A 22,088-nucleotide genomic window follows, 5' to 3' on the forward strand; every position below is an offset into this window, starting at 1 on the left:
TTATTTTTGAGAGAGAGAGGGAGGGACAGAATGCGAGCGGGGAAGCGGCAGACAGAGAGGGAGACACAGAATCTGAAACAGGCTCCAAGTTGTCAGCACTGAGCTGATGTGGGGCTGGAAAACGTGAACTCTGAGATTGTGACCTGAGGGGAAGTCCAAGGCTAAACCACTGAGCTCCCAGGTGGCCCATGGTGAATTTTCAAAGCAGGTATTGTCATCCAGAGAAGAACAGGAATACTGCCATTAAATACAATATTTTTTAAATACTTTTATCACAGAAAACTTCAAATATATCTAAAATAGAGAAAATAGTGTAATGAGCACCCTCCTCCACATACTGTCTTGATTCATCTACTATACTTCCACTCAATGACTCAAATCCCTGCCCCTTCATTATTTTGGAGTAAATGCATACATTCTATCATCCCATCAACACTAAATCTTTCAGTATGTATCTCTAAAAGGACGGTTCTTTCTTCTTCTAAACATGACAATAACACCTTAAAATTACAGTAATTTCTTAATCTCAAATACTAATCAATGATTAAGTTCCAATAACATATCTCACTTTAATATTTATTTTGAACTTGCTATGTTAGCCTTAGATACTGCCATTTAAATTGCCTGCCCACCCCGCCCCCTTCTCGCTTTCACTCTTACTAAAAGGAAGGAGCCTGTCTCTACCCTACGACTCCAAGCCCGGCTGTGGGGGCACTTCTCCGAGCAGCCCCGCCCCCTGCCCCGGGGCTCCCGCTGCCTACGCCCCGCCCCTGCCCTTTCCCAGAGGGACCCTAGTGCCGACCCGGAAGCCGCTCCTCTGAGGGATCCGTTTCCCAGCCCCAGACCCCGGCCCCGCCCCGGTTGCCTAGGCGACCTAAGGCCGCAGCTCTGAGGAGCGTTAATGACGACGACTTTGGGGACCACTCCCGGGGGAACGACCCCCGCGGCGACGGCCCCGGCGGGAACCACACACGAGTTAGAGGTACGCCGCCCCTTCCGCGCATCCGCGACCCCCGAGCGCACGCCCCGGGCTGGCAGGGTCCCCGGCAGAGGTCGGTCCCCAGGGAGGCGCCCAGCTCCTGGCTTGGGAGCGCGGCGCGGAGGGAGGTCGGGTTGAGAGCTGGCCCAGACTGGCGTCGGGGCGGCGCCGGGGTGCCAGACACCGGTGGGGGTCGCTGAGGCACCGCCCGACGCCTCCGAGCCCTGCCGCCGCCCGGGAGAGGTGCCCTAGGCTAAAAACTGTAGAAATTCCTCCTTTGGACTGTTCGGGTCCCTGGCGACCTCACGACGGCGCGCTTCTCAGATTCTCAGCACTTGAATGGGCCAGTCCTTTTTGGAAAGTGCTACTAATTCTTTTTGCAATGATCACTGTTCTTATTGTTCAAAGATGTCATGGAATAATAACTCTTAATTGTTAGTAGATTGATTAATATTTGAAGGCCAGGGCTTGGTGTCTCCCTGATTATTTTGCCACTTCTCTAAATAAAGAAATGCATGATAGGACAAAGGAGGGGCGCTGGAAAATCGACCTTCTGGTTATAGCTTAGTTCCATATCAGCTTGTCGTTAGGAAAGTTATTTAACTTCCTGGGGCCCCAGTAGTTTCCTGTGTTAAAAATACAAAACAAAACAAAACTCTTTAGACCCCTCCCACATCAGCTCTCAATAATAAATGGGTTTTAGGTTACTTTAATTACTCATAAGCATAGAATCCTATGACTTTAATTAAGGACATATCTGCTATGCCAGATATTGCTAAAAAAGGTTTAAATCTTCACACACTGAGTCCATCGTGTTCTATGAGTTCTGTCTTCAGTTTTTTTAGGAGTGAAGGTGCATAATAATTTTATAATTAACATTGCTATGCTCAACTCTCTTAATAGTCTAAATAACATTTTTTTCTGTGTTTGCAGAAGATAAGTATTAGCTGCTACTTTGTAAATGAAGAAACATGAGCCAATAATTTAGTGCCGTGCTTCGGAGATATATACAAGTTGTTCCCAGTCAAGATTTTTCTGAATACTATGTGCAGACCACTAAAGCATGCTAGCTCTCCTATGAGCCTTTTGAAATTAGCATATATTAAAACACATTTTAATATGATAAACTGGTTACTAAGCTAGTTACTCCCTTGTGATCCCTAATGTAAGTAATACAGTTTCAAAAGTGGCAGAGGAAATTTCCCAATTAAATTGTGTTACTTAAATATATACAAAAACTTACTTAAAGAAATGCTCATTTGGTGTTATACACTTCCATATACTTATTTATCCATGTAGATTTGTCCTTTCCAAGAAGACTGATGATTTGGGGTTAATGAATCTGCACTTAAAAAAAAGAAATCTTTTTTAAAGATGTAAAGAAGTGCAGTACTCCATCGGAGGGAAAATCACCTTTTTTTTGGTTGGGTCAGATGAATGAGCTATAGACCTTAGATGATTATCTGCCATGTTAGCACTGTCAGTGGGCACATCTGTTAACTTCCTGGAGGAGCAGGTATTCCCCGTAACAAGCAATTCAGAAAATGCTCAGTCTTTTACTTAGTCACAGACTGAAGAAATCAAAATGGAATTTGGACTCACTTAGCTGTACTCACAGCCTGTACTGAAATGAGCAGGCATCTGATACGCTGCATGGTAGGAACACCCTTTTCCATTCTTTTGAAAGTGAGTTCCTGTAGGTCACTGAGAAGCCAGTTGATCCATAGAGTTAGCATTCAGTCGAATGACAAGGCCTGCCTGCAGCCCCCTGGTGCCCACAATGTATTTTAGGGGGTAATGGAAAAGATGGCAAAGACCCCTCTCTCAGAGTCTGTTTCCAAGGCTACTGCTTTTGAGTTAGATACTGAAAGGTTCTACTTGGCTCAGATTCTTTCCAGTTGATCCCCCAAGACCTAGTCCCTTGTTGTGTCATTTCTAATACATTCTGTCCAAATTAACTCACCCAGTCGACCATCTAAGTCATCTAAACTAAAGAGTAGTGAAATATTTCCTTTTCTGCCAACTCAATCAGAAATAAAGCATAAGTTTCCAGTAGTCTGAAGTTTCCAGACTTATGTGTAGTCAGTACCTAGAATAAAAACAACCAATTATCCCAATCACATAGTAGGCACTCAATAAAACATAACTAATTAAAATCACAGGTGGTCTGACATATGCCAGGGAAGGTAGTTATCACAGATGAAAATCTGTTGAGATACTGTGAACATGAGATGCAGGCCCAGGAAATGTTTTTTTCTGTAACACTGCATAAACTCTTTTTGCCAACTTTGTGAATTCTGCATTCCAGTTTCTTTAGTAACGTGGGAGTAATGCCTTACCTGTAGAAGGTAAGACTAAATGTTTGGGAGACACCTGTGTAAATGCATAAAGACCAGACAAAAATGACAAAATCTGAAAATGTTTGCTATGTATATATCAGTATATGAAAGAAGTTTATAAATGTTTATTAATTAAATCATAAATGAGCTTCTAAATGAGTACTTAGACTGTAATCAGTAGTCTTTCATCAGTAGCTTGTTCATAAACTGACTTTCTTAGTAACTTAAAAAACATACTGGTCAGGAAATATAATTATTTAAGTAGTATATGCATAAAAGGACTATACTTTAACTCACATTGGAGACCTAAAAGAAAACATAAACGATTATTGCCCTATTGAGTCTTCTGAATGATGTCTCTTAGTCTTACCCCATTCGTAACGGACAGCATTTACTCAGTGCCTCTGAGACTTTATCTTACTTACTGAAGTAAGGGCACTTACATGCTCTTGAGTGGAAAGATTGTGTTACTTGTCTTGGAGATCTTTAACGTGTCCAGGAAGAGGCCATAGATAATTCTCTCTACAGTAGGTGGTCTCCCTACAGACCTTGAAAGCAGCCTTCACTCCATCATCAACAGGTTGGAGAGAAACTCTTGGGGCTTACCATGAGCAGCAAGATGATCAGAGTTTTGTGATTTCTGTATCACTCAAGAGATATTTATTGAAACCTTTTCATAACACAGGAAAACCTGAGCAGGACCATAGGGAGGATGCCAAAAATATTCCTTTTAAAAATATTGTTGAAAAGACAGTACTAATATTCTTCAAAATGTTAACATGTGGTAGTATTATTTATAAAATACTTAGAACCTCTGGCAATAGTGGCTGTGGATGTGGAGATATGACAGACATTCAGACTTGTCTTTCTTTTTAACTGGTGGTCTTTGAGTTTCCTGTCTCATTTTAAAAGTCCTGCTTCTCCTCTCTTCAACTCTTTCAGGTTTTACAAGTAAACTTTACTCTTTTTCTAATATATAAAGCTTTATTTTACTACAGTCAGGTCTTTCACATTGCTAAAATTAATTTTTGATAGTTATATTTGAGATATTTGAAATGAGGATCTAATTTTATGTTCTTCTAGACGTAAGCCATCAGTTATGCCAGCTTCATTTACTAAAAAACCATCCTCCTTTCCCATTGAAAATGGACTGACTGTCACTATCACATGTGTATGTACATGTGAATAAACACAAGGATAGTGGAATAGTGGAAGAGAATAGAGAATCCAAACATATGTGTATACATTTATGTGTAAATTTATATGTATGTATGTATGTATGTATATATATATATGTTTTTTGAATTTCTAAAAATTTATATGTATTGTACATACATATTTTTAATATTCTTTTCTTTTCCAGTGACCTAGTTTGGAAAGGTTTTGCTCATCATTTTTCTTTTTGAAGATGTATGTATTCTTGCATAATTTTAAAAAATTGTTTTGTAAAGTTCCAGAATGGTACAACTGAGATTCAAAATTTTCATCATATTACATTTATAATGTAGGGAGGATTTCATTTTTTTAATTTGAAGGTTTCCAGCAAATCTCCTTTATTAATCCTTTTTATTAAACTTTTGATAAAGTTTATAATTTCTTTAGGTCTATAACTTTCTTATTATATTTATAACCAAGTATAGTTTAATGAAGTTTCTATCATTTCCATTTCTAATTAGTTTCTAAAATAGAGAAAAGCCATTGGCCTTTATATATTTGTGTTATATAACCATCTTATCAAATTTCTTATTAACTCAAACCATATTAGTACAATGTCAGGTTTCTTAGATGTGCAACCCTGTAATCTTTAAACAAAGATTTTTTTATTTCTTCATTTCTAATATTTAAGCCACATATTTAGTTTTCTTATTATATTAGTTAGATTCTTTATAGAGTGTTAAATTACAATAATGTTACTACCCAGGATCCCTTTTTAATTTCTGGTTTCCTAACAATGACTTCAGTTTTTCACCATTCAATCTGATGTTTTGGCAAGTAATTTTTTGTGTATGTAAGGTTTTTTTTCTTATTCATCATTTACTAAGAGTTTTGCTGCTGAATTCCAGCAAATACCTGCTTGTTATTTACTTATATAATTATTCCATTTTTATCATTTAATTTGACATAAAAAGTATGCTGGAGTTGTTAATGAAGATCCATCCTTGCATCTCTGAAATTAGCCTATTTAGTCATAGCTTATTTTTCTTTTTAGGGCACTGTTGGATACAACTTTCTAAGATAATATTTTTTTAATGCTTTTTATTTATTTTTGAGAGACAGAGAGAGACAGCTGGAGCAGGGGAGGGTCAGAGAGAGAGAGGGAGATACAGAATCTGAAACAGGCTCCAGGCTCTGAGCTAGCTGTCAGCACAGAGCCCGACGCGGTGCTCAAACCCATGACCTGAGCCGAAGCCGGATGCTTAACCGACTGAGCCACCCAGGTGCCCCGCTAAGATAATATTTTAATTAAAATTTTTGCATCTGAATTCATTAATGATTTTGGCTTATAATTTCCATTTTGTTCTAGTTTAGGTTTTTCTGTGTGGGCTATGCTGACTTCTTAAAAATAAGTTGTCTATAGTCTGTAATTATTAGACTAACAGAATATGTATCCTGATTGTTAGATAGAACTTCAAGCGTACAACTTTGTGGGCATGATGACTTTTTAAAAAGTACACTTCCAGTTTAATTTGGTCATTTCCATTCCCTCTCCCTTGCTCAAATTTGATAACTTCTGTATTCTAGGAAATCACCTCTTGTCTTGTTGGTGTATTTGGATATACATTTCCAAATGTATTCTTTCCATATAATGTGGCATATATTTATTTATTTTCTTTTAATCACATTTGCCAAAGGTTTTTGCCTATTTTATTCATTATTTTAAAGACCTAGTTCTTGTTTTCACTTATCCTTCTTTCATCTATTATTTAAAAATGTATTTTTCTTTTTCTTACATTGGCTCCTTAGGATGGCCTGGACTGTAGTGAGGCAAGTGAGGCCATCTCCTTGGGCACAAAATTAAGGGATGCCAAAAATTTAGTAGACAAGCTGAACTTTAATTGAAGGCATTAAAAAAATTGAAAGTTAATACAAAAAGCCCATAATGGATCAAAATTTTAAATAAAGACAGCATCAGTAGTACTTGGTATTTTCCTTTGCCTTAGGCTCTGACATGGCTCACCACAGTGCTCCTACTTGGTTCATTTATTTTCATGCTTGCGGAGAAGACTAGTCTATGTTCTCTTGGACTGTGAAACCCCTCTTTAGTCATGTTTGATGAACTGTGTTATACTTCTTTTAATGAACATTTATTAAGAATCTTTTGACAGATAAGCAGTGATGGGCAGAAAGATGCCCCGAAAGCTTAATTCCAGAAGAAAGGCATATATACAATGTGGAAAGTTTAGGTGAGTTAGAGAAAAAATTCAGAGACAAGATTATCTGGCAAATAATATCAAGCTTACAATTTTATTGCTTCTGGAATAATTGCTAAAATCCACCAGGTGGTGGAGTAAAATGAGTTACAGTGAAATTCAGCTTACATCTTTTTCTAGTCAGAGATGTAATTTTACAGAGAAAACCAAATTATATATCCACATTTTTATTAGGCTATTCATGAATTTTCTATTGTATCTTTAATTTTTATAAATCAGAGTATATGTGTTGAAAGATTAAAGATTTTTTTACCATCTTATATTCTTCCAAGTACAAGGCAGTATATAAACAAACAAAAAAGAGTTCTAGTTAAAAATGGGTTCAGGAATTCAATTTACAACAAAAGAACCAACAACAAAACCAGAGGCAAGCCCTTCTGCAAGATGATTATCTTAAGCTATTGAGTTTTAGCAAAAAGGGAGACACTAATATAAGCATTTTAGCTAGAATTATTATTGTTAAAAAAGGTTTAAGATTGTTTTATTCTCTTTCAGACAGCTCTTGTGTGACCTATTTTCTTCTCTCCAGAACATTTCGCATCTAATAAAATTTATCTGAATGTCTGTACAATGTACTTTTCATGCATATTTTTATTCATTAATAATGAGAGCAATCTTATGTATTAAAATATCAAAATGACTTTTTAACATGAACTCAAACCTAGGTTCAAACAGCTTACTGTAAATCATAAAATTAGTTAGTAGTCAAATCCTCATGAGCCCTCCAAGTCCAAGTCCCACTGTTCATTATGCTCTGTCATCTATTGTCATCAAATGATAGAGATGAATTCAGACAATAGATTAACAGCCCATACTGACATAACTAGGATCTGCAGAATTTCAAGAAGAAGTAAAGGATTGAAGTAAAAAATATGAATTCCCTGACGAATTTGTAGTCTAATGGAGTTGTCACTACAGGAGTAATTATACTTTACTGCCAATAATAAAAAACATAACAAAAAAACATTTAACAAATATGTAGTCATACATTACAGACTAAAATACCATCCTATCCCAAAACTGAGTGCATATAACTCAATTTACAAGTATCTGAGGGCCTACTAGATGCAAGATGTTATATTAGGTACTAAAAGTATTTTTTTTCTTAACTGAGTTTATAATCTAAAAGAATGACCTAGTTTAGGTTAATTTGCTAACACTGAGTTACAAAAAGATAGCTAATAAAAGTAGCATATTGTGTATCTAAATTAGATTTTTAAAAATAAAAATGCAAGAATCTAATATTAAATTACAAACATTAAGATGATTACCATTACCAATAAGTATTAGCTTTGGGATTTTTCTACTCTTGAAAAGAAATAAGGAAAATGTGGGATGTGAACTTGTTAACTATAGCAAAGCATTTTGTTGCTGTTGTTATTTATTGGAACCCATTCACATTGAAGGATAATTAACCATTTGTTGAATTGAAAACATTTGCTCCACCCCATCTTACTTTTTTTTTTTTTTTTTTTTGTGGAGCTCCTGCTTCCTACCTCTGCTTCTCAGTCACCTCTTCTATCCCCCATTCACAGCTGCTCTCCTCATGCTCTGGCTCTGGGCAGTTTCATCCATTCTCACACTTGGAGTGGCTCCTAAAGCAACATTTATAAACTTGACCTTTCTGAGTCCATCATTTCTAATTACCTTCTAAGTATTTCTTCCTTGATATGCATATTCCACTTAAACTCAACCACTGAAATCAAACTCATCACATTGCCTCCCTGAAACCAGCATCATCTTCCATCGCTTCCGTTTTTATTGATATAATGAGAGTGCCACGTATGGTTTTTATAGACTGTACTCTGAACAAAAGGACTTGACTAAGGGTTGAACAGGCGGTGAAACGATACTGTATCCATAAGTATTGTGTTTAGATGCAGGGCCTGAAACCTTTTAACACATCCTCAGAGAGGATGCCTGGTCACACAAAAGTGGCATAGGTGCTATTGGAGACCTAAGAATCACCACCTTTCTTTTTCAGTCATCTATTTAAAAAACTCATACTCTCCATTCATTATTTCCTTTTGTAGTCCCCCATATATAATATGTTGCATTCACCCCTTTATTTTCATGCACGCTGCTAGGATGCCTCATTCTTGAACTGTTTCAAAGACCTTTTCATTGAACTCTCCTCTATGTCCTTTCTCTACTCCTGTCTTTCCTTCACCCTCCTACAAATTACCTTTCCTTAAAGCACAATTTTATCTTGTCACCTGACTGCTAAAAAAACTTCACGGGTTCCTTCCTATATTATTAAGAACAAATTCTTCAGCCCGTCATTCTTTGACAAGGTCTAAAATATTTGTGATCTATTGTGCAGTATCTTGCATTTTGTAATGAGTAAATATTTATTTAATTTTTAAATTTGAGATCTCCCACAATATGTTCCCAATGCCCACTTTCCACTTAGATCCAGCTAGTCCCTGACTTGTATCCAAGGCACCACTGTGTGAATTATTTGATATTTACAGAACCAGTTCCCAAGTAACCTATTGCTTATTTATTCACCTGGGGCATCATTCTTGCCCAATCTCACCAAGTCCATTCCTGGACTCCTATCTATAGCCTTCCTTGGCCTGTCTCTGTTCTTGTTTCTTTATTATGGACCACTTTTCATTTTATTTTCTTGTCTTAAAATAACCCTTGGTTTGTTCTTTCCACTAGATGTAAAGATATCGAGGCTAGCAACTGTTTTTTTTTTAACTTGTCTTTGCCTCTTCTTGAACCCCAAGCACAATGATGAATATGTAGATACTTTTTAAAGTCTGTGTATTGACTCATTCTTGTTTTATCGGTTCCTAGATGCCTGAGAGGATGCATACTCCATACCATTGTCCTCCATAAAAACTCCAGAGTATTCAGGCAAAGATGGGGCTCAGGCTTCTTTTCCTTTCTGAGTTTTCCAGATTCTCTATCTGTATTTGTTCCCTCTATGTCTTTATTAAACTCTGCTCTTCTTCTTGGTTCATGTTTGATTTCCATCCTGTGAGAAGCCAAGGACCCACCTGAATGGCCAGTTTTGGACCTGGACTGCCTGCATCACCTTGGTGTTTATGAGGGGACCCTCAGAAAAACAGTTGTACCCCCAAATTAAGTCTGCACAGCACAGTTTGACCTTTGAGGACAGTTTGACCTTTAAGTTCTTCCTCTAGGAAACAGAGTTGGTTTAATGCTGATATAATTTATTTCTCTGTGCTTCTCTGTGTAATTGGTCTATTCACTGGGGAAAAGAAAAACTGGGAGAACTGATCTGGGGACCTGTTCTTACTCCCTATTTTCTTTGTGCTCTGAATTTCTTTAGCTGGTCCTGAAACTAGTCTCACTTTAATCATAAGACTCTGGTTCAGTTCTTGGACAGTTTTTCTTAAGGCCATTAGCTAGTATAAGAGACTGAATCACTTAGCTCCAGAGACAAAGGACACTTGTTTCTTCCCACAAGAAGGTGTTCTTAGATGTCTCACAACCCAGGGAAGTGTCAGTCCCATAGAGAGAATTTCCCCCATGATAATTCATTTTTGGCTTGCCAGGAATGCACACATAAAACTGATCATCCAGTACCCCCAGCCCCCACAGTGGTTTTAGACTGTTGCTGGGAGAAACCAAGACACATATGGCGGGAAGATCAGCCCACTAGTAACTCTGGGAAGTCCTCTCCATAAGCAGCACATTTGATCTACCACATGCTTTCCCTAGAAGAGAGTTCCAACTTCTAACTCTTTTTCTTTCTTTTCCAATGCTGGGTAGATGTGTCCTCATGGCAATTCTGGGATGTTGGTATTGTGTTGATGATTGGTGGACAATCCTGTTGAGGACCAAGACTCTTAGAATAAAGAAGTGACCATGCTACCCATGGTTGCACTGGGTTTTCAGCTTATAGGGGTGAGACATTTGGCAGGCTGGTCACTGCCGGGTGGTTCTCTCCTTGTTGAATTTCCTAGAAACATGTAGCCTGCCACAGAAAAAAAAAAAAAAAAAAGAAAATTTTGAACAGACCAATTACCAGCAATAAAATTGAATCAGTAATCAAAAAAAATACCCAATCCCCAATAAACAAAAGTCCAAGGCCAGATGGCTTCACAGGCAAAATTTATCAAACATTTAAAGATGTATTAACACCTATTTTTCTCAAACTATACCAAAAGAATACAAGAGGAAGGAAAACTTCCAAATTCATTCTGTGAGGCCAGTATCACTCTGATATCAAAACCAGATAAAGACACCACCAAATAAAGAGAATTGCAGACCAATATTGCTCTTGAATAAAGATGCAAAAATCCTCAACAAAATATCAGCAGACCGAATCCAATAATATATTTAAAAAATCATATACCACAATCAAGTGTGATTTATTCCCAGGATGCAAGTGTGGTTCAGTATTCATAAAACAATCAATGTGATACATCACATCAATAAGAGTAAGGATAAAAACCATGTGAACATTTCAATAGATGCAAAGAAAGCATTTGACAAAGTACATCTATTCCTACTTCAACAAAGTAGGTCTGGAGGGAACATACCTCAACATAATAAAGGCCTTATAAGAAAAACCCACAGCCAATATCATAGTCAATGGTGAAAAACAGAGAGCTCTTCCCCTCAGGTCAGGAAGAAGCCAAGGATGTCCACTCACCACATTTATTCAACACAGTACTGGAAGTCCTAGTCATAGCAATTAGACAACATAAAGAAATAAAAGGCATCCAAATTGGTAAGGAAGAGGTAAAACCCACTATTTGCAAATGATGTGATACTATATATATATGTATGTGTATGCATATATATAATATATATATGATGTGATACTATATATATGTGTGTGTGTGTATATATATATATACACACACACACATATACACACACACACACACACACACACACATATATATATATATATATATATAGAGAGAGAGAGAGAGAGAGAGAGAGAGAGAGAGAGAGAGGGAGAATCTGAAAGACCCCACCAAAGAGCTGCAAGAACTGATAAATCAATTTAGTAAAGTCACAGAGTACAAAGTCAATGTACAGAAATCTATTGCATTCCTATGCATTAATAATGAAGCAGTGGAAAGTGAAATTAAGAAAACAATCCCATATAAAATTTTACCAAAAACAATAAAATATCTAGGAATAAACTTAAGCCAAGAGGTAAAATATCTATACTCTGAAAACTATAACACACTAATAAACAATGACACAAAGAAATAGAAAGACATTCCATGCTCATGGTTTGGAAGAACAACTATTGTTAAAATGTCTGTACTACCCAAAGCAATCTGCAGATTTAATGCAATCTCTATCAAAATACCAACAGCATTTTTTACAGAACTAGAATAAACAATCCTAAAATTTGTATGGAACCGCAAAAGATTTCAAATACTCAAAGCAATCTTGAAAAAGAAAAACAAAAGTGGAGATATCACAATTGCAGATTTCATGTTATATTACAAAGCAGTAGTACTTAAAACAGTATGATACTGGCATACCATAGACTCATAGATCAGTGGAATACAACAAAAAACCCAGAAACAAACCCACAGTTGTATGGTCAATTAATCTTCAACAAAGGAGGAATGAATGTACAATGGGAAAAAGATGGTCTTTTCAACAAATAGTGTTGGGAAAACTGGACAGCCACATGCAAGAGAATGAAATTGGACCACTTTCACCATAAACAATGATAAACTTATAATAGATTAAAGATCTAAATATGACACCTGACACCATCAAAATCCTTGAAGAGAGTACAGGAAGTCATCTCTCTGACATTGGCTATATGAACATTTTTCTAAATATGTGTCCTGAGGCAAGAGAAATAAAAGCAAAAATAAACTGTTGGGACTACATCAAAATAAAGTTTCTGCACAGCAAATGAAACAATCAACAAAACTAAAAGGTGACCTACTAATGGGAGAAGATGTTGGCAACTGACATCTAATAAAAGGTTAGTATCCAAAATATATAAAGAACTGATAAAACTCAATATCCCCAAAACAAATAATCCCATTAAAAACAGGCAGAAGACATGAATAGAATTTCTCCAAAGAAAATATCCAGATGGCCAACTAACACATGAAAGGATGCTCAGTATCACTCATCATCAGGAAAATGCAAATCAAACTACAATGAGATATTACCTCAAACCTGTCAGAATGGGTAAAATCAAAAACATAAGAAATAACAATTGTTGGTGAGGATGTAGAGAAAAAGGAACCTTCATGCACTATATGTCGGAATGCAAACTGGTTCAGTCACTGGAAAACAGTATGAAGATTCCTCAAAAAATTAAAAATAGATCTACCCTGTGAACCAGCAATTACACTACAGGTATTTATCCAAAAAATACAGAAACACTAATTCAAAGGGATACATGCACCCTATGTTTATTGAAGCATTATTTACAATAGCCAAACTATAAAAGCAGCCAAAGTGTCCATTGATTGATAATGGATAGAGAAGAGGCAGTATACACACACACACACACACACACACACACACACACACACACACAACACACAAATTCAGCCTAAAAAAAAGATATGAAATTTTGCTGTTTGCAACAACATGGATAGAGCTAGAGAATATAATGCTATGTGAAATAAATCAGAGAATGACAAATACCATATGATTCACTTATGTGTGTAATTTAAGAAACAAAAGAAACTAACAATGAAAAAAAGAGACAAAATGTGGAACAGACTTCACTATAGAGAACTTATGGCTACCAAAAGGTAGGGCAGCGGAGGGATGGGGGAAATAGGGGCTGGGTATTAAAGAGTACACTATCATGATGAAAAAAATAAAAGACCAAAAAGAAATTTGTTAATTGAAAGCCATCACCCAGTTTTAAATTTGTATAAAAAAACAAATTAATTAGACATTCAACTTTTCGGAAGAGAGGTACCATTACTTGAGAACAGAAGAGAAAAATGACCATCTGGAACACTGTTGTATTTAAATTTTGTTTCTTATTGCAACTAAGACACAGAACAAATTTTCATATCATTGGATTAATACATAGAACATGTGATTGAAATAACTCATTGCACCTTTCTTTTCTTTCTTCTTTCCTTCCTTCCTTCCTTCCTTCCTTCCTTCCTTCCTTCCTTCCTTCCTTCCTACCTTTCTTCCTTCCTTCCTTCCTTCCTTCCTTCCTTCCTTCCTTTCTTACTTTTTTCTTTTCTTTTTTCTTTTGGTAGAGAGATGCTGAATTCCAGGAGCATGAAAAGATTCTGTCTCCAGATTTTCTTTCAGTTGCTCAAATCACTGAAATGCTAACAGAAGACGTAGATGGAGTTCAACAGTAAGCATTTCAACATTACAACTAAATCTGGAACAGTTCTACTTCTGAATCTATAAATGACCATGATATGCTATGAGATATTTTACACTTTTTAAAAAAGAGTTGTTATATCATGTAAATATACATACTCTGGAGATTTATATATAAATATCTTTATCCAGAGTCTGGAACACGAAAATTCTCAAACAACTGACTTTTTACACTACTCAGCTATCTTCTATATGGAGGAAATGTCTTTCAGATCAACGTGTTAATGGTAACAGAGAGTAGGGATTTATTATTATATTATAAAAGCAGCCCTTAACATATGCTGTCTTCTGCTGCTTTTCTTTCTCATTCATAAAACTATCAATATGCATAATAACCTTTAGGTCTTCTGTCTCATCATGACAAGAATAAGTTGTATTTTTTGTAATATTAATAATTAACACATTTTAATATTTTGGAAATCCTGAGTATTCGCCATCTACCTGTGATTTTTATCAGATATGAAGCTATACTAAACATTCCGATTTCATATATTTTGCCTAAAAATGTGAATAAAACTGAATTGGGCAACAATTCTAATATATATACTTCTCATTCTTAAGGCCATTGATTTCTGTAGCAAATTATTTACTTAGAACTCTAGTCAGTTACATCTAACACACAAGTTCCTAAAACATGTTTTGAGTAATCAGTCATTTTAAAAGTATGTTGCTCTAATAATGGAAGCCTTATTGACTATAATGTGTAGAGAGTGGAAATGATGTGATGTTCTGGATTATAATGTCTCATGTAAGATTTCTGCAGGCCCATTGTCCAAATGTTAGCAGGGTATTGTGGACCATCATGGACAAATAGAAAATGACTCTGTCAGTGGCTATCATTTGCAAATCTTACAAATATTGTGAAATAGAGGTGATTTGCTACTGAGAAAGAAATATGACAGATATACTAGTGGAAGAGAAATCTGAGAAGGGAAGCTATATTAAGAGTAGGCAAATGACACTGACTGACCTTTTCCCAGAATGCTCTACACCTTCAGGGTCTACGAGTCCTGCTAGAAATCCTGGTGATCTGTGATTTGGCCATACTGCTTACTATCTATATAAGTATTAGCCAGTAAATTAAAAATTTCACATATATTTAAATAAGTATCTCATGATGATTTTACCATTTACCATCATAATCACAATTCTGATTTTTAGTGTCAGAAGCGATTAGTAGCATTCATTGTATTGGTATCACTGATTATATGTTCTTAGTAAATAAAATATTATTTTCCATTTCTAGGTAATCTCAAATTTTGTTGGTCATTGAAATGCAAAACATAGGTTATTTGATACTGGGCAAAATAATATGATGCAAATGACATATATTTAATATATTTTACAATTTATTTGTACTAAATATTAAAAGATGTTATATAATGTGATTAATATTAAATAAAATATATTGCAAACAAATTCTTTTTAGACTTATTTCTTACCAAATCTTAATTTATACTGCATCATCTACCTTGTGTGACAGTCTTGTTCTTTTTCCCACTTATTAGCTCTGTTTGTTATTAAATATTTAAATTTTAAAAGTATTTTCAGCCTTTAATAAGTGACATTTAAGATAAAGGAAATGATACAGAGGGGGCGCCTAAGTGGCTCAGTCTTTTAAGCGTCCGACTTTGGCTCAGGTCATGATCTCAGGGTTCGTGAGTTCAAGCCTCGCATCGGGCTCTGTGCCAACAGCTAGCTCAGAACCTGGAGCCTGTCTTCTGATTCTGTGTCTCCTTCTCTCTCTGACCCTCCCCTGCTGTGCTGTCTCTCTCTCTCTCTCTCTCTCTCTCAAAAATAAGTAAAACATTAAAAACTTAAAAAATGATACAGAGGGTGATACAGAAATTAGCAGTATAAAAACAGCTAGGTTCAATGCAGGTTGACCTGTTAGATTTTCTTATTAATAGAATTCACCTGAAGTAATTTCGGATTTCAGGGTATCAATTTTGGTTAAATGACAGTGTTATGTCAGGAGCCATTTCTTTGCAAAGTAATTTTCTTGAGGTTTTTTATATTATTTTTATAACAGTAATCCTGAAATATTTGCAGTCAATCATTCATTTCCCATTTAAAATAGCATTATTATAAATGGGGATTATATACCTTTCAAAACAACAGAAATATAATTTAGGTATCCTGTCACTGAGTGACAGAAGTATACCAAAATCATACAGTCTACAAAGCTATAAACCTATTTAAATAAATTACAGGAAATCAGTACATTTCCTTACCTTTTAACAATAAAAATTTTAAAGCAGCCAACCAAATGATACATTATAGTATCATTAAAACATATTTCTAGAGTACACTTCAAGTAAAGTTAAATATCTACATACCATTTCTCATGATCTCCTATTATCAATCATCCATGCTTTTAATGTAACTCTGATTTTTTACAGATCCACCCAAATCCTCTTTGAAAAAAAAAAAGGATAAGGACTAAATTGAAAATAACTATTTAAACACAGAAATAGCCCTGAGAGATTGTTTAATAACCTTTCCATAACTGGGCCTCCATGAGCTGTTTAGCTCATGCCTTAAGGCTTATCTCTGCATGGCATCATATTTAAAAAATAGGATGCACTTCAATTTCAAGAGCATGTAGGAATAATGTAATACTTTCACTGGAATTCTTGGTGAGACAAAGTAGATAGTTTCATCACCTATCACTATAGCACAATTTCCTAAATCCCTGTTAAGCATCTTTCTCTTTTCCTGCAATCTCTAATGCCACAACTGTAGCCATCTCTCCCCTCTCCCATGTCCCATCTCTTCTTACCCCTGAGGAAAAACTTACAAATTTGCCAGTAAAATATATGGAAGCTTTGCATTCAGACTGTGGTAGCATCTTACTCCCGATGCTTTCCTGCATAATCTCCTTTGGGGTGAAATGACTGAACAAAGAATGGAAATGGTCAATATTCAGCCCTCCAACTCAAGTTGAAGGTTAAGATACAAATGGTACTAGGGGAAATGGTGGAGGGGGATGAGGGAGAGCAAAGATAGAGGGAAGTCAAAGAAGTTTCCCTAAGGTATTCTTAGCCAAATACTCGCCTTCATTTACATATAGTAAAACACAAAAAAATGAAAATGAAAAGCAAGGAACACATGTAACTATTTAGGTCAAATGTTTAAGATTTAAAAAAACATAGTGTGGAGATGGCAGATGAAGAGTACCGTTAGAAGGAAGACAAACAGTTGGAAACAGAAGAAAATGTTATATATTACATAAAATATACATAACAGAACTTTCAAAGATAGATTTACTCCAGAGTTGATTGACTCAAGTAGTATCATCAAGAAATGAGTATAATTTTAGGATGGATTCTTCTTTTGATTATAAGATGGCTACCAGTAGCAATCAAATGTACTTATTTACATTTTTATATTTTTCTTCCACAGAAGAAAGGGAACCTTACCCTTAGTTATAAATTCGAATACTTTTAGGAGAGTGTTCACCAAAGACTGATAGTTCACCATAGAGAATACCATATGCAGAATGCCATTATATGGCATTATGGAAAAGGGGTGAGAGTATCATAGTTGGTTTAGAAGAATCAGAATGCACTTTTGGCATTGAGGTCTACTTTGGTATCACTATGGATTAGATGGATGTTAGAGAGTTAAACACAACACCAACCTCATTTGTTCCCAAACTTGTTTAATCCTGCTGTATTTATTGTTTTGATCATAAAATCTATTTCAGTACTATGAATAATAAAGATTTCCTTTTTTTTTTGAAAATGGCAGTATAAAGTTGACACACACCCACACACACTCCTTCAGAAATCACATATAAGCAATGAGGAAATACCAATCCCTTCTTTGTCCAAACAAGGAGAATATTGTAAATCCAGAGTACAAAATGTGAGGATGATTGCCAGAAGCATTATAGATAAAGCAGAAGTGGAGGAGACAGAACAAGAAGACTACACATAATTGAAGATCTTAGAATGAGCTAAAAAAGATAAATATTCTCCTAGACCAGAAGAAAAGCCTGAAGTGCCATTTTAAGAACCCTGTTTGCAACAGCAGGACCAGGAGGCACAGGCTTGGAACAGATAATTGCCATATTTACAAGAAATAGATTGTTTATGTGATGGTAACGAGAACCTATCTTACAATTTTTTTTCTTTTAAATTCACTAATTGAAAAAAGAGTAATAACCTGGAATAATTGGCACAAACTTATTTTGTACAGAAAATAGCTTGTCACATGGCCAGATTTGAGTACAAAACAAGGAATATGTATACAAAGACATCTAAAAAAAAATAGCTGAAGAATAGGGAGGTACAACCTGGCAGGCAAAGAAAATGCAAATGAATGTATTTCAGGGTAGTTCAGTCAGTTAAGTGTCTGACTCTTGATTTCAGTTCAGGTCATGATCTGATGGTTAATGAGTTTGAGACCCACTTCAGGCTCCTGCCCTGACAGTTGCGGACTCTTTTGGGATTCTATGTTTCCCTCTCTCTTTGTCCTTCTCTCTCCCTCTCTCTCTCTCTAAATAAATATTAAAAAACAAAACAGAACAATTATTTAATAATATAGTTCCAGAAAATTGTCAGAAATAAATTTGATTGTAAAAATGGAAAAAGGAATTGAATTTTTGAGAAAAAAATGCTAGTAAAGTTACTGCGCTTTGAAGACAAAGAGGAAGAAGAAGAGGAAGGTGAAGAGAAGAATTAAAAGAAGACCAAAAAGAGTACTCATGCTTGTTCTCTTCATCTCTTTCTCTTCTTCTCTCTCTTGTTTCCATTACTTTCTTTTCTATTTCCCTTTTGAATGTCATTTTAGACTTAAGATTTTGATATAACTTAGGGATATTTTTAGATTAAGGGCATTATAGAATTCTAATTCAAGAAAAATAGCTGTGTTTTCAAAACTTAGAAAAGAGACTGTTCTCTAATATGATTTTAATGTCTGGATTTTTCTTTTCCTTACAGAAAACTGAAAAAGTTTTTAAATTTCAAAAACCTTCAAACCTGTTTAAAGGAAGCCATTCTACTAGATTATTATGTATCTGGATTTTTGTGGGCTAGAGGAATGGACTTTTCTGTTATTCAATATTCAAAATTTATGACTTTACTAGATACGTTACTTCATAATCTTAGAAGTAAGTAGATTATTTTTTCTTTTAAAAAATTTAGTCCACTGTCTAAATTAATGTTCTTGAGTAAAAGTTTCTAATTTTATTGTATTTCCCTTAATGAAAATTATGGTTTTTTTCCAGGTAGATCAAAGATACAGTTCATACCTCATTAAGGTATAAAATTTCAAATAGAATTAAATAATGCTAACATTCTTTTAATTAACTTGCCAAAGATATGTTAACTCCATTTAAAAATCTTGTCAAAGCCATCTATCCCAAAAATATCAAGTTGTTCACATTTATTTAGGTATTTTTTAATTGTTTGAGCTGTTTTCATTTCATCTAACCTACAGGTATTACTGTGTAACTGAGAATGATTAATGAAAGGAGGTACTTTAGTCAATATCCAAACCCTATTAAATAGACATTACTCATATCCACTTAGATTTTGTGACTTTTTTCTTACATAACATTAGAATGAGTTACTATAGGAAATTTGGAAATTCTTCCTTAGAGCACTTTTAAATGTTATAAATTTTGTTTCAGAAAAAATAGAATTGCTTCTTGGAAGGAAGAAAAGAAGGAAATCTATCACTGATATATTGCCAATTCTGTGTGCTAGGCACTATGTTTGATTCTAATTTTAACATGCATTATTGAATCTCAGAGCAACTTCATCATCGGAGGTATTATAACCACTATCTCAGAGCTGAGCAAGTAGTCCAGAGAACAGGGTTGCAGGCTGTGAAGTGGCAGAACTTCAATATAATGAAAAGGCCATGAGCACTATAAACGTGAAAGTATTTGTGTCTCAGTTGGAAGAAATGCTTATGTCAATTGATAGCTCCTACCTTCCCTTCTTCTTTCCTTCCTTCCTTCCATCCTTCCTTTTTTAAAACTTTTATTTTTGGTTGTTGGCTTGTTTTTAATTCTTTTTTAAAAATTGAGCAGGTCCAAGACCTTGCTCCCCCTAAAGAATTCTCACCATCACGGTAGCAAAATATATGGATGCCTTTTTGTGGTCACATCCTGTGTATCAGTTTCTAGGAGGAGAAATTTTAAGTGAGTTAGCAAAGCTAAGAGAGAAGCCACTCCTGCTTTATGCACCCTTCCTGCTCCTAATCAGCCTTACAAGGGAAGAGTTAGTTCTTGTATGTGAGAAAAAGAGAACATTATTTTCCTTCTCTGCAAGTGGGAGAATTTTATCTTTGCTTATATATAATTAAGTAGTGCCATGATACAGATAAATAACAGTACCAGAGGAAGAAAAAAATAATTACACTTTATAATGAAAAAGAATTGTATGATATTAACTGACTGATCAGACAGACTATGGCTATTTTTCCCCCTCATAAACAAAGAACAAATTTTTATAGAATCTTTGAGTACTATATATCCCTAAACAATAATCTTTCAGCACTGTTGCCGGAATTACTTGGCAAACAGGGAGTCATGTAAATCTCAACTTGCATGAAAAATAATAAGAAATAGATGCTGACAATAAGGTGAAATGGATATTGAGATTATATGTTTAAGACTTCACAAAAGGTATTATAAAAGTGCTTAAATGAACAATCATGGACACCATTGAAATAAGTGTTAAAAAGAATCATGAAATAAATGGAAGGTATAAAGAAGAAACAAATGGAAATTTTAGAATGAAATTATACAATAACAAAAATAAAAATCTCATTAGGTAGAAATAATAGAATGGAGAGAAGACAAGGGAAAATTAGTGAACTTGAATATAGAGTGATAACAATTATTCAGTCTGAAAAATAAAGAGGAAAAAAGATAGGCAAACAAATGAACAAAACCTTGGAGACTTGTGGTACAACCAAAGTTCTAATATAGAGTCCCAGAATGGCCAGAGAAAGAGGATGTTGCTAAACAAACATTTGAAGAAATAATGACTGAAAACTTCCCAAATTTGGAAGGCATAAGTTTATAAATTCAAGAGGTTGACTGGACTACAAACAGGCTAACCCCAAAGAAAAACAATATCAACCAATTGGGTGTAATTGACATTTATAGAACAGTCTATCCCCAAATAGCAAGACAGTCATTGTTTTCAAATGCACATGAAATATTCACCAAGGTGGACCATATCCTAAGTCATACAAAAAACCTTAAATTAAAATAATTGAAATCATATAAATATATATTTCAAATTACAGATATATATATTCTCTGATCATAATGGTATTAGATAAGAAATTATTAACAGACTATATCAGGAAATTCTTCAAATATACCAAACAATACATCTCTAAAAATAGTTTGTGGGTCATACATCTCAACAGATATTAGAAAAGACTTTCAAGTAAGTGAAAAAAATATATACTTAAGTTTATGTGGTACAGCTGAGTCCATGATAAGAGGGAAGCTTATATCATTAAATGGTTATTTTAGAAAGAAGTCTAAAATTAACAATCTAAACTTAAATCTTAGAAAGCCAGTTTTAAAAAATAAGCAGAAATCAAGCAGAAAAGAAAGACATACTAAAGAACAGAAATCAATGAAATTGGAAAAAATAGACAAAATCAATGAAATAAAAATCTGGATGTTTGAAAACATCAATAAAATTGATAAATATGAAGGAACACTTGTCTCAAAATAAAAAGAGATAGAAGGCACGGATTATCATTACCAGGTATTTAAAAGAAGGGCAATCACTACAGACTCTGCAGACAATAGGAGATTACTACTTATATACATTAATCAGAAAACAAAGCAGAAATGAACCAAGTCCCCCAAAACTGCAAGCCAGAAAAACTCATGCAAGATGAAATCGATAACATAATAGTCTTAGAACTTTAAGAGATTGAATTATTTATTGCTCAAAACTTTGCAGGCCTAGACATTTTCAATGAAAAATCCTATCAAACACTTAATGAATAAATGCCACTAATTAT

At 34.9% G+C, this 22,088-nt stretch overlaps 1 protein-coding gene across 3 annotated transcripts in view; it reads left to right on the forward strand.

Annotated features, from left to right (window-relative positions):
* The first annotated feature begins 865 nt into the window (after positions 1–865).
* The window catches only part of CABCOCO1 (ciliary associated calcium binding coiled-coil 1), a 123,349-nt gene continuing 102,126 nt past the window's right edge, over positions 866–22,088 (forward strand). For all 3 annotated transcript variants that reach the window (XM_029931735.1, XM_029931736.1, XM_029931737.1), the window contains exons 1-3: positions 866–982; positions 13,949–14,052; positions 19,028–19,197. In XM_029931735.1, coding sequence (XP_029787595.1) covers positions 902–982; positions 13,949–14,052; positions 19,028–19,197 — 355 coding nt within the window. In that variant the 5' untranslated portion in view covers positions 866–901. The remainder of the gene's footprint in view (positions 983–13,948; positions 14,053–19,027; positions 19,198–22,088) is intronic.

This window comes from Suricata suricatta, chromosome 2 (assembly GCF_006229205.1).
Source record: "Suricata suricatta isolate VVHF042 chromosome 2, meerkat_22Aug2017_6uvM2_HiC, whole genome shotgun sequence".
Taxonomy (NCBI): Eukaryota; Metazoa; Chordata; class Mammalia; order Carnivora; family Herpestidae; genus Suricata; species Suricata suricatta.